The sequence below is a fragment of the Pteropus alecto genome, unplaced genomic scaffold (genome assembly GCF_000325575.1).
Source record: "Pteropus alecto unplaced genomic scaffold, ASM32557v1 scaffold75, whole genome shotgun sequence".
Lineage (NCBI taxonomy): Eukaryota > Metazoa > Chordata > Mammalia > Chiroptera > Pteropodidae > Pteropus > Pteropus alecto.
In genome coordinates this window covers 2,656,311-2,669,474 of record NW_006440638.1, presented here as the reverse complement: position 1 = coordinate 2,669,474, position 13,164 = coordinate 2,656,311, and the positions used below count along the sequence as shown (strand labels likewise).

The following is a 13,164-nucleotide window of genomic DNA, read 5'->3' as shown; positions in this document are numbered from 1 at the left end:
AAAGATATTTATCCAGAGGAAAATATTTGGGTATAGAAGTCAGAAATCTAGATGCAGACTGTAACAATATTGCTTCTAGAATCTATTGGTTCTGGGTTTTTTTCCACTATTGAGCTCCACATAGTGACTTGTTTCACATGCTTTCATAGGCAGATATAAGACTCTTCTAACAGTTAACTGGACTAGTCCACACAGCCATGTCTCGAAACTGATAACAACTCTCCTTGCTTATCTCTGGCAATTCAAAAAGTACTTCTATTCATAGCTTGATCAAGGCTATTTTTTAAAAAGAAGATGCACTTCTTTTTTAAAAAATACTGAGAGAGATTAAAATGACATACTTAAAAATTATCCAAGCAATTGAGCCTTCCGAAACTTTTTGTTTTGAAACATTTTTACAACATGCCTTTAGGTGTGGAGATTTAATAGTGTGAAACAAGCTCATAAAATTGAAAATCACTACATGCATCATAAACCCTCCATAAAGTGAGAATGTGGAACATTGTGTTGGACACGTCCCTAAATTCCCTTTTACACAATGCCTTCTATTAGTGTAGGTAACATGACTGCCATCCTGCAATGCTCTATTCTTTGAAGGCAGGTCATGAATTTCCACCCTCGAATCCTCCATGGCAACAGTACTCTGCTTTTCAAAGAATAGTACTAATAAAGAATAGTGAGTATTAATTAAAATCAATGATATCAACAATCGATTTTACTTTTTATGAGGCAGTTCTGCTTCTACCTAACCCTGTAACCTGGGCTGTCACTCACCATAGATTGACCCCTGGAGGACATTTCGCTGAGGTCTGCCATCTTCACAGCACTGCATGCATTGGACTTCACTGAATTCCCTCTCCCCATCAAACCATATCTTTCCTGCATCCTCAAGAAATACTTTCTGTGAAGTACTGATAGAATACACCACTCTTTGAGAATATGATGGTTGCTAATGAGTTTATTTTTTTAGCCTCTGAGTTGATATTATTATAACTAGTTTTTATTAGCAACAATGACAATAGCTACAACTTATAAAAGAGTGACTGGGCATAGTAGATACATGCTAATTATTGCCTTATTATAATTACTGGTGATAATGACCTTTGTCAATAATGACCATATTGAGCTTGTACTAAACCTAGCTTTTGTGTGGGGGGGGGTTGTTTGTTTTGTTTAGTTTTTTGGTATTATCTCAAAGAAACTATTGGGATTTTGGAATTATAATTATTTTATGTCCAGGAGTTGATTTGGAGTAAATAAATAATTAACTTTCTTTTAAAAAAAAATTTCTTTGCTTGTGTGTGTGTGTGTGTGTGTGTGTGTGTGTACATGCACATGTGTTTCTCCTGATTTCAAAGCCATTTAAAAGTTTTATAGAGTTGTTGGTTAATAGTGTAGGCTTTGACATCTAACTTCCTGGTTTCAAATCTAGCTCTGTCACAAGCTAACTTCTGTGACCTTATGCAAATTACTTAATATCTCTGAGTCCTAATTTTCTCATTTGTAAAAAGAACATAACTCAGAATTCTGAGAGCTAAATGATACATTGAATTTCTATTATGTCACATAATAGCACTCACTAATGTACATTGTTATTTGTTTTTGTTATGACTGTTATCTAAGAATAACTAGAAAAATGAAGAAAACCAAAAAAAAAAAAAACAATCACATTTAGTTTCATTATGTAACCACTATTAGCATCCTAGACTACATGCTTCTGGTCTTTTCCTGTTTATGTGAATGTCTAGGCATGTTTAATTTTTGTAAAATTAGAAATTATCATTTACTACCAGTCAATAATTTGCTTTATCAATTTACTTGTCTGCATACAATGTATAGTCTTGTATACAGAATTAATAATTGCATATTAGTCCATCATATAATTGTTCTATAATTTATTCATTGAACATTAAATTGCTTTGAATTTTTCACTCATAAATAATAGTAATTAGAAATAATCCGAATATACACCTTTTGGTTCGTGTTTGATTACTTTTGTTATAAATGCATAGGAAACCATTAATTTTATTTTCATCAATAGTACATAAGACTTATAGTTTCCATATAACTTGCCAAGCCTGGGTACTATATTGCATATATGTTTTTTATCTTAGTCTAATGCTTCTATGCAAAATGGAGCAAGTCATTTTAATTCTGAGCTTCGGATTCCTAACCTGTAAAATTAACTAATGAGTAGAGAATTAAAAAAACACAGTCACAGGTCATAAAGTTTATATTGATTCCAGAGTCTGTTGATGCTTAATATTTAAAAATAGCTCAAATAAGAAAAGACTGGTGACGTTGGGCTAACATTAGAAGAGGATGAAGGGATGACTGTCTGAGAGCAATTTAGTGGTAATGTCATGACTGGCCAAAATGTCCCAGTATTAATCAGACCTGTAGATTATAATTCAGAGAGTGGTGTAGGTAACAGATAAAATTCAAATTTATTATTATTATTTTTTTTATTTCTGTCTGTCTTGCTAAAATTCAAACAGAGATCTTTGTTTTTGTCATGGATGTATCTAAGGCATTGAGCTTGAAGTATAGTAGGGGTTCAATAGTAATGTCTATTGAATGAACAAATAAGCTGAATAAGCTACCCTACACCTGTCAAGAAGCTGCACACCCTGGTAACCAGCAGACCCTCCTCAAGATAAGAGTGGATGAGCTGCCATGATTGAGGCCACTTGGATTTGCCTCTTCCCAGCAAACATTGCTGTGTCCCATGGCATAGTCTTTCAGATATGTCAGTACTTTTAGCCTAGTTAAGATTCAGCCTCCCCTACACTCTCCACAGCAATGTCTCTGCTCACACTCACTAATTGTTGTCTCAATGGTTCAACACAAAGAGTAGTATTATTTCCAAGTTCTTAGGTACACTCCATTGCTGCTTATTTGTGCTACCTAGAGTAACCACCTAATGGGGTAGTTGTGAGTATATCCTATGAGATAATATAAAATATAGAACTATTCATCTAGGGAATATGACATAGGCGTTAAAAGTCTGGGCTCTGGAGTCAATTCCCTGAAGTTCAAATCTGGGTTTCACAAGTTACTCGCTGTGTCATCTAGAGCTTGTTACTTGATCACACCATGTTCAGTTTTCTCATCAGCAAAATACAAAAAGTATCTAGTTTATAGGATCAATGTGTGTATTTAATGAGTTAAAACATACGGAGAAGTAGAAATAATAAGTAAATATTACCTATTTTGATAATTATTTTTACCAGTAACAATAACCTCATTTAAAATTTATTTATGTACCAGAAACCAAATGTATATTATCTTAGATAATATTTAAAACAACTCTATGGGGTAACTATTATTTTTTCTACTTCATGAATAAGGATATTGAGGCTCAAAAAGTTTTAGTAATACCTTAACAACATATAGCTAGTGGGTGCTAGAATCTGAATTTAAATACAGGTATACCTGAAACATGCTTTCATAGAGAAATTTTTCTTAACAGAAGTTGAAATATCTACATTCCCCTTGACATTATAATTTCTAATATCTCACTTCTAGCCTTTTTAGCCATGCTCACAATCTTAGAATGTTTTTTAAGAAACTAACTTTAAATTCATGTGAATATTTAAACATTCGCTTATTGCTCTGAGGGGCTATAGTTTCTAAGGATTCTTGCAGTCACTTATAGTGATTTTACTGTGACCTAATTCACCAATCTCTGTGTTTCCTCTGCTAGGATTTTATCAAAATTAGCCAGTCAGTTAAATAATTAAGTATAATTTAAAGCCATAGGGTGGCAAATGATGACCAAAAGAGACACTTTGCATTCCATGGAGTAGGTTTGGTAAGTTCATAAACCTAATAATCTCATGAAAAAGAAAAAAGAAAAAAAAAAACAGCTTTCCTTGCAGGATCAAAACATAACTATTTCAGGATTCATTTTTAACAATGTGTTGAAGTTACAGGTGCTCTAATCTAACAGTGATTCTCCACCCATTGTCGAAGTATCCTGACACCAGCAGTAGTAGAGATTCATCTACTATAAAATAACTGGTTGAATAGGTCCCCTGTGAGTGGCCAATACCCTTCTCATCACAGTGACAGACTAGAAATTTAAACCTTTCTAGACATGCCTGGCAGACAAAACAATGATGAAAACCGAAAAGCAATCCATTTACAGATGTCAGCCAAGCCGCTGTACTTGTAAGCATGATTTGCTATGCCATACTTGACAGATTATTTTTATATCCTTGAGATTTATCTTGTTTTCATTGAAATATACCATAAAATGTTTCGTTACATTTTTCCAGATGAATGAGTTGCGATATTTGGTAAAAATGTCTTTCATAGTCAAGAGATTTAGATAGTGTACTGAGAGCTAGCATAGCCATGAATTGGCAAAATGATGTAATTTGTGTATGATGCTTATTTAGGAAACACATTAAATGTTAGCTATCATGGCATGAGTTTGTATAGAATTCAACCTGATGTTTGAAGATCTTTTCTCTTCAACAGGTTAATTATGTATGGCTTTGTGAAGTCTATGGTATACGTTGGCCAGTTGAAAAACGGAGACTTCCATTTCACCGACTGTTTGTTTTTTGGTTCACTGATGTCTGCTACAGATCCAGGTAATTGCTCAAATAACGTTTTCTTCGCTATAAGATTCAAACATTTAAATTGAATGTTTCTCTAAGATCATCATCCAAGTCTACATAATAATTCTTTATTCCTCTTCACTTGAAGTTGACACATCTGTTAGTGATAAAAAAGAAAAGAAACAGGTGAATATTCTAATAACTCAAAAAATGAATCTGAAAGTCATTTCAGTAGTGGGAAAGACTCTTTAAAATTTATCATAGTTTATTTCTCTAGAATATATATCCATTTTGAGATACAGTCTTTAATTTTTTATATTTAACTTTTTTCAAAAATGATCTATTGAATGAAATAGTAAAAGTATTTTTAAAAAATTGTTTACTATGGAATTTTTCAAACATATTAAGAGTAAGGAGAGTCAAAATGTTGTAATATACCTTCAGCAATTATCAAATATGGCCAATGTTTTTATCTATATCCACCTACACTCCCTTTTTGTCATTATAATTATTAGTTTGTGTAGTAGCTTGTACAAATTAACACCCAAACGAGGGTTCCATTTTACATCTGATTGATATGAGTGTTGAGTCTCTTTTAATCTATATGTTCTCCCTCCATCTTCTTTTTGTCTTGTCATTTATTTGATGAAAAAAAGGAAATTTGTCTTGAGATAGAATTGAATGTTTCCTCATTTGTTTCTCTATCCCTTGTATTTCTTATAAACTGATGGTTAAATCTAGAGGCTTAATTAGATTCAGGTTTGTCTTTTTTGGCACGAATACTCTATAGGTGGTGCTGCAAATTTCTATAGCATCACGTCAGGAAGCACACAGTAATTAGTGATTCAGCTGTTAGACTGATCCACTTCACTATTGAATTGCTACTCCAACAAAGACCACCAAACACACCTGTAGTTGAACAAGATGTGTTTATTACTTGTTGTAATGAGAGAGAATGCTCTCAAAAGGTGTTAGAAGGGACTCATTATAGGACTTGGGCTTGTGTTTGGTGATTTTAGGGAGGGTTTAAGGAATTGGGTCTTTGCTTCAGATTAGATGCTGTCAGGAAACAGAAGTAATTGGGAATTTTAGTAAATCTTTCTTAGAAGGAAAGAAGACTGGATTGAGCCTAAAGCTACAACTAGGGAAGAAGCAGTGGCCATTTATATAGTCAAGATGAGGGGTGGGGTTTGGTCAGTTTTGTGCTTCGGACAGTGTTCATTATTTGTGTTTAGACTTGATTACATAGTAGTCTTGTTTTTGTCTTGATCCATGATGGTCACAGAATGACTTTTTCTGATTTTGTTCTGTGAAACTATTTATGTTCAACAAGAGAACACTAAGGACAGTCTGACAGTACCAGGCCAGCTCCCAAATGTCAAAGGACTACTTTTCTCTTTCTTAGAACGACCCTCTGGCCAGCAGTATTGGCACCCTGTGGTGGCTTGTTATAAATTTAGACTCTCAGGCTCAACCTCAGGCCTATTGAATCAGATTCTTGAATTTAAAAATATCCTCAAGTGATTCATATGCACATTAAAGTTTGAGAAGCTTTACATTTTAGAGTTCCACATTTCAGCTACTGGCTTTAGTTCCCATTGATGGTTATTGCTAATTTCAGTATTTATTAGGGCTTACAAACTAGTGATATGCTACTTCTGTCCTACCTTTTGCATTTATTAACTGGTACTCTCCCATAAAGAAATAGTTTTCCAGATCAATTATTTGAGTACTCATGATAGCATTTGAAAAAATGCATTTGATTCTTTTCCTTTATTTACTAATTCTTTTCCTTTATTTACTAATTTTCTTTTTTTTCTTTTGAAATAAGTTCTTTCTCCAGGATCTTCCACATATGACCAAAGAAAGTTTTTAAGTGTCATATTAACACATGAGTTTGAACATAGTTGATATATTTCAATCTACTGCTGTCATTTTCTTTCGGTGATCAAAATATTCTATTGTTGATAACTGGGAGTCCCTTCAGATTTCTCCTATATACTTTTGTCATGAATCCAATGGTCTTTCACAGGTTTTTTGTTTTGGGTAGGACTACAGGTTCCAATCTTATCTTGTTTGTCTTCTCTACCCTGGCTTGGTTCCAGCCATTTCTCCAAGAAGCCTTGGTTCTTTCTAATATGGAAATATATTTATAGATCAAAGTTTGGGCACCAGGGGTTTTCATTGCTACTGGTTTGGTCACTGTTTCTAAATATTTTTATTTTTTTTGAAGGACAAATAATATCATACATTCATATTAATATTTTTAATTCAAATTTACTTAACTGCTTTGAATTTTTATTTGCATTTTAATTTTTTTCTGCTTATTTTTTGTCTCCCTATTACATTAAAATAATTTATTTTTTGTTTAAAGTATATATTTTCAAAATTATAATACACATATGATTACTAAAATTATGATTATTGAAAATTGCTTAGGATTTTGTTGTGATTCTTTTTAACTTTTGGATATATTCCACTAGAGATAAACAGTTAAAAATTACTCTGTTTTAAGAGCTCTTGAAATAATTTCTCTGTGTAGTTAAGTCACAAGTCAATATACAATTCATTTGTTTCATTTGTTTTTAATTTTTGTTTTAAAATTATATTAAATATCGACAGAATTCTAAAATGAAAACCATAGAGCAAAACAAGAAAAATCTAGCTTCTATCCTTGTCCCCTTGACCCTAATTTTTCACCATTTTTGTTGGTTTTTAGTTACCTTTCTACTTTTAAGTCAAAGCAAATTCACAAACGTTCACATACTCTACTATATGCTACTTCTTCACCTTACTGTCTTTTAATTTATAGTATTTTGGAAAGTACTTACTTCATAGCACTATTTACAGATCTTTCTCATTCTCTTTTATAGCTGCAGAGTACCCCATAGTCAATTCAACCAGTCATCTTTTGATGGACATTTGTGTTCTTTCTCATCTTTTGCAATTATAAATGGTATTGAAATTAATAACCTTGAAATTAATAGCTTTTCACATTTTGCTATTATTTCTTTGGACTAGATTTCTAGAAACAGTTTAAAAAGTAAACGTCTTTGTAATTCTCTTAGTTGCTAAATTCCTCTCTACAAGTTTGCACCACTTTGTGTTTATACCAGAAATGTATGACAATACTTGTTCTTCATAGTCTTGATAATGCAGAATTTTGTCACAATTTTATATTTTTATCCATATATGGGCATTTTGCTTTTCATGGTCAGGTCTCATTTCATGTCACTGCTGCACAAATCTGCACGTTGAAAGCATTGAATCCAATGTTTCCTGGTCCCAATGCTAAAGGCCAAGTTTGTTGTGTTCTACTAAGTCATGCAGCTGGCTCCAAGCACAATTGTGTTCAAGCTTTGCTCCTTTTTTAGCTAGTGATATCCCTGAGGTTATATTTACATGACATGAAAACTGATTAAAATGGAGAAAAAAATCCAACCCAGTAGGATGGTTATTTATCTACATTGTGTCAAATGACTGAGCTGACTGAATTTTTTGAAAATGCGGAATTGACTTACAGCGTAAAGAGAATCCTGGGAACCAAGTCCACTTTCCAAGTCTGGCACAGACCAGCTGTGCAGCTTTGGGAACCAACCTTAGCCTCTCTAGATTTTATGGGTTCTTGGAAGTGAAAGATATTTAATCTCAATTCTTCCAACCCCTTCATTTTACAGATGAAGAAAATTCCTTTTCAATCCAAAGCCTTGTGGTTCTAATCCCAACTCGGCAAATGTTAGAGATGATCTCACATGGCAGAGACTTATACATGAACAGGAATACTTAAGCTCCCTTCATTTGCTGGGAGCTAATTGCTATATTAAAACATGCTGAACCTACTCTCTGCTAAATTGGTGCAATTTAAGATCTTCAGCAACCTTAAAACACCTAGTTAATCTTATCCCACAATTATTCATTTATTGCCTAAATTATTTTGACTCACCGATTTATAAAAGAGAACCTATGTTCTCGAGGTCTGCTTTGTCTTGGCCTTCTTTAAGTTCTTTCCCATTTAGCCTTAGCTAAATATTAGCTAGGTGTTATTAACTATTCATATTTTTCTTTTATAGATAACACTTTTAGACTTGAATCTAATTCTACATGTTTTGGACTCTCCTCAAGCAATTTTCAATTTACGTCGTTAGAATGGTTTGACTATTATTTAATTGATTTAATATCCTCCCTTCCTCACTGACGAAGATCTTGCTAATGATGTGAAGGTCACTGGCAGCACTTAACACAGAGTGGATAGCTAAAGGCAGACCCCCACCCCCTAAAGAAACTGTGTGTGCTAAATGACAGGATAGAGGAAGAAAGAAGTACTTAGAGGGCTTGATCAATGAGCCCGCTCACTTTCAGGTGTGTTTACATAAGGGAAAGTAGGGGGATGGGAGAGGGAAAGAAAAGAGCAACAAAATGACAATAGAGTAAAAGCCCCAATGACTTGAAATAGATGCTTTAGTTAATATCCTTCATTTTACAAATAGCCAAAGGCCATAAGGGAGCCCTCTGATCTCATGCAATCCTCCTATTTCTGACTTGGGTCCCAGATTGATAAAAATAGATTAAGATAATGATTTTTATTAATAAGTCTGAAATGTCCCTTTCTAGGGATAGGTGAGATAAAGGGAGAGGTCTTTCTTCAAGTGTATAAAAATGCTTCAAGTGTATAAAGATTTCCATTTCTGGGAATCCCAGAAATGTTCCTTGAACACACCAATCTTGTTGCTGCCCCAGGGCATTTGCATCTGTTTTCCCTCCCTCCTCTTCTTCCTCTGGTTTTGGCTCAATTGTCATGTCAAAGAGACCTTTCCTACTAATCCTGTCCAAAACTGTACCTTTCCTCCCCACACACAGTCACCCCCAAATCAAGGTGCTTCCCATCCCCTTGTCTTGTCTTACTTCTACAGTACTTATCACTATAGGTCTACTTATTTATTTCCTTATTTCTGTGAAGGAGGAGATTTTTTTCTAATTTTTCTGTCTTCCCCCTTTCTTTTCACTCATATTTCTAGTATCTAGAATAGTATGTTTTCAATTAATACTTTTTTAAATTAGTGAATTAACAAAATTATGGAAGAAACTGCTAGAGTGAAGTGTGGAGCATGAAAGAGAATCTCTTCTTAAGTATGAACTGTGAAGCAGTTGACTATCCCAGATCACCCTCAGCTTGATAAGGGATCTCATGGTCCCAGAAGGGACAGTGACTCAAGGTGAGCATGGAACTCCCTGCACATAGCTGAATTTCCAGCACATAGCTGAGTGGAAATATTAGTTTTTGTCCTCCGAAAAAGATATATTCAACTAAAACAAAAAATATCCTTTGTGACTTTCTTCTCATCCATGTAGCCAACATTTCTTTCTCTCTGTATCCAGAGAGTGCTAAGCCGTGGACTATAGACTTACAGAAGCAGTTAAATATGGAGTGTGGGGTTTTTTTTAGGCTGAAAGGTGTCTAAAATAGTAGCTTCCTTCAGGAAAAGGAAGAACTCAGCACATTATGTTAAGTATTAATCACCCAGGAGATGCTGTAAACTCATCCTGGTATTTACAGAACTGACATTTCTTCCAAAGTCTCCAAGAAGCTACTCATTCAAGCACATGTGGGCTGTGCATTTTCTTACTTCACTAATGTCCTTGTTTCCTATTTGAATTAAAATGTCTTTATTTTATATGATGCAGCTGTATTAAGACTCAATACAGATGTACTGTTTTGAACTCCAGAAGTGTTAGTCCAGTATTTAAAACTAGAAAATAATTCTTACTTCATAGACTTGTCCTATTTTCTCTCAAGAAAATTAACCCAGGTTGTTCTGATTTAAGTAACCTCAAATTAGGCTCACTGGAGAGTTGCCCTGCCCAGTTTGGTAGCTACAAGTCACATGTGGTTACTTGAAATGTGGGTAGGCCAAATTGATGAGCTCTAAGTATAAAATACACCCTAGACTTCAAAGACTTAATATGAAAAAAAAAGAGTAAAATAACTCATTGATAATCTTATATTGATTACATTTCAAAATAATAATATTTAATATTGAGTTAAATAAAATATACTCTTAAAATTAATTCTGCCCGTTTCTTTTTACTTTTTTAATGTGGTTACTAGAAAATTTTAAATTACCTAAGTGGTTTACATTGCATTTTTATTGGATTATGCCACTATAAAGCAATATAGACATAGAACTGTTCTAGGCCAAAAACTGATAATTTTTTCAAGCTTTATTGAGATATATTGACATATAGCACATATATGTTTAAGGTGTGCAATGTAATGATTTTATACCCAAAATAGTGCAAAATGATTACTATAATAAGGTTAGTTAACCTCTATCTCTTCACATAATTACATACTTTTTAATGTGTAAAAAAATGTGGATTCATGATCTACTCTCTTAACAACTTTCAAGTGTACAATAGAGTATCATTAATTATAGTCACCATGCTGTACATAGATCCCCAGAACTTATTCATTGTATAGCTGGAAGCTTGTACCCTTTGACTGACATCTCCCTATTTCTCCCAGTCTCAGTCCCTGGCAACCACTATTCTGCTATTTATTTATACAAGTTAAGCTTTCCTAGATTTCACACAAAAATATGAGCCATAATGGAAATACCACAATTGAAAATTGAGAAGAATTAAACACAGATACAATAAACCACACAGATTATGGCATTTGGTGATATATAGGCACTTTATTTTTACCAGATTAAACTATGTGTGAAATTTTCTTTCTAAAGTCCCTTTCCAGTCTTATTTTTCTGCTCCAACACATAATAACCCAAGAATTATTTACACCCTTGCTTCAGAAGCAAAGAGAAAGGAGAGTAAATATCTATATGATTTAAATATCATGTATGTACCATTTAAAACTATAAATATGGCAACCTCTGATTTGAGAGAAGTAGATTAAATAAACTCCTGTCCAAGTATCTCAACTGTTTCTTTTCCATAGAAATAACAAGTTTTTAAAGCCTGAAAATCCCAGAGCTGTTTTTTAAATGCCCATTACTGTTGTGTTTTATATAGCTTGTCAGAAATCCAAGAAACTTAACATTTATATTATGTTAGCTCTGTTTCAAAGGATGTTGATGTGTTTAATGTCCCTAAATTGGGTAAACTCAATATCAAAAAAAAATGTTTATCTAGAAGTAGTAAATAGAGACTACTCGTGTAGCCACTTGGGAGAAATATGGTCTATAATTCCTTTCATTAAGTTTAGAATTTAAAAATCTAGTCAATGTAAATTATTAGTTCAATTCACCAATTAAACCAGTCAAAGTATACATAGTGCTAAATAGGATCCTTTTCTTTATCATCATAAATATTAAAAAACATTAAATAATATTTAATGACTAGATCTAGGAAAGCATTTACAGATGTCTCAAAAATACAGTACAAAAGGCCCGTTGAGTTTTGCAAAGTGCATGGAAATATCTATTGAATATTGGTTAGGAACACTGTCCATGGTGTAGGATAGGCTTGTGTTTAAATCTTCATTCTTTCTCACCCATTCGAGCCTCAGTTTCTCCATCTCTAAAATGGGTATAATAAGACTTATTTTAAAGTTTCTTTATAAGGATTAAATGATATAATATATTGTTCTTTTTGATTGTTATATTGTTATTACTATTTTCTGCTATACTAAGGTGAGGCTGTTATTTTACCAACAGCAAATGAGACATGCACATTTTTACTTGTTTTTCTGGTAATAGTAATGGCTTTTCTGAATTTACATACTTGTTTAATAGAGTACTCTCTTGACCAACTCTTGTGAGTTGCTTGGTTTGTGTTGGGAATGTAATATACATAATGTGGTGATTTTGCATTGTATAAAACACAAATACATTTCATATTTATTTTTATAGGTGAAAGATAGTAATTTGTAAAAGTAAATCTCAGACATTGCTATTTTATCCTTACATATTTTTGTATACATCTCTATAATTATAGACATTAATCATACATAACCATGAAGCCATTATCAAACCTGCAAAAATTTCCATAATCCATTGGTATCATCTAATACCCATCCCACATTCAAATTTCTCTGATTTTTGCCTTTTTTCTCAGACAATATTCACATGTGACATTTAGCTCTACATTCTCTTTTAGTCCAGAGCAGTGCTCCCTCCACCTCTTTATTATGCTATTGACTTGTTGAGGACGTTTGGTCAATTGTATATTTGTCCATTGGCTTACTAGTGATGTCATTTACTTGTTCCTATACCCTCATACTCCTGTAAGTAAAACTTAACTCAAAAAGTCTTGATTAGTTTCAGGTTCACATGTTTTTGCAAAAGTACTGCATAGGGGATGATGTATAGATCATGTCACATCATATCAGAAACTACATATTCTCTGGGTGTTGACTTTTAGTGATGCAAAATGTGATCAGTTGGTTCAGATTGTGACAGCCTGATTCTTCCTTGTGAATTTTTCCATGAAACTTCATGTAATAGTTTTATCCATTGATGCTTATTTTCTGAACCTAGTATTTTCATTAAAATTGATGAAATGGAACATATACTTGCAAAAAAATAAAATTGGACCACTCTCCTACACCATTTATAAAAATAAACTCAAAATGGATTAA

General features: G+C 33.1%; 1 protein-coding gene across 1 annotated transcript in view; it reads left to right on the top strand.

Annotated features, from left to right (window-relative positions):
* SLC9A9 (solute carrier family 9 member A9) overlaps positions 1 to 13,164 on the top strand; it is a 496,385-nt gene that overhangs the window by 119,645 nt on the left and 363,576 nt on the right. Inside the window, exon 5 of the mRNA XM_015593644.2 lies at positions 4,486 to 4,601. Within this exon, the coding sequence (XP_015449130.2) occupies positions 4,486 to 4,601 (116 nt within the window). The remainder of the gene's footprint in view (positions 1 to 4,485; positions 4,602 to 13,164) is intronic.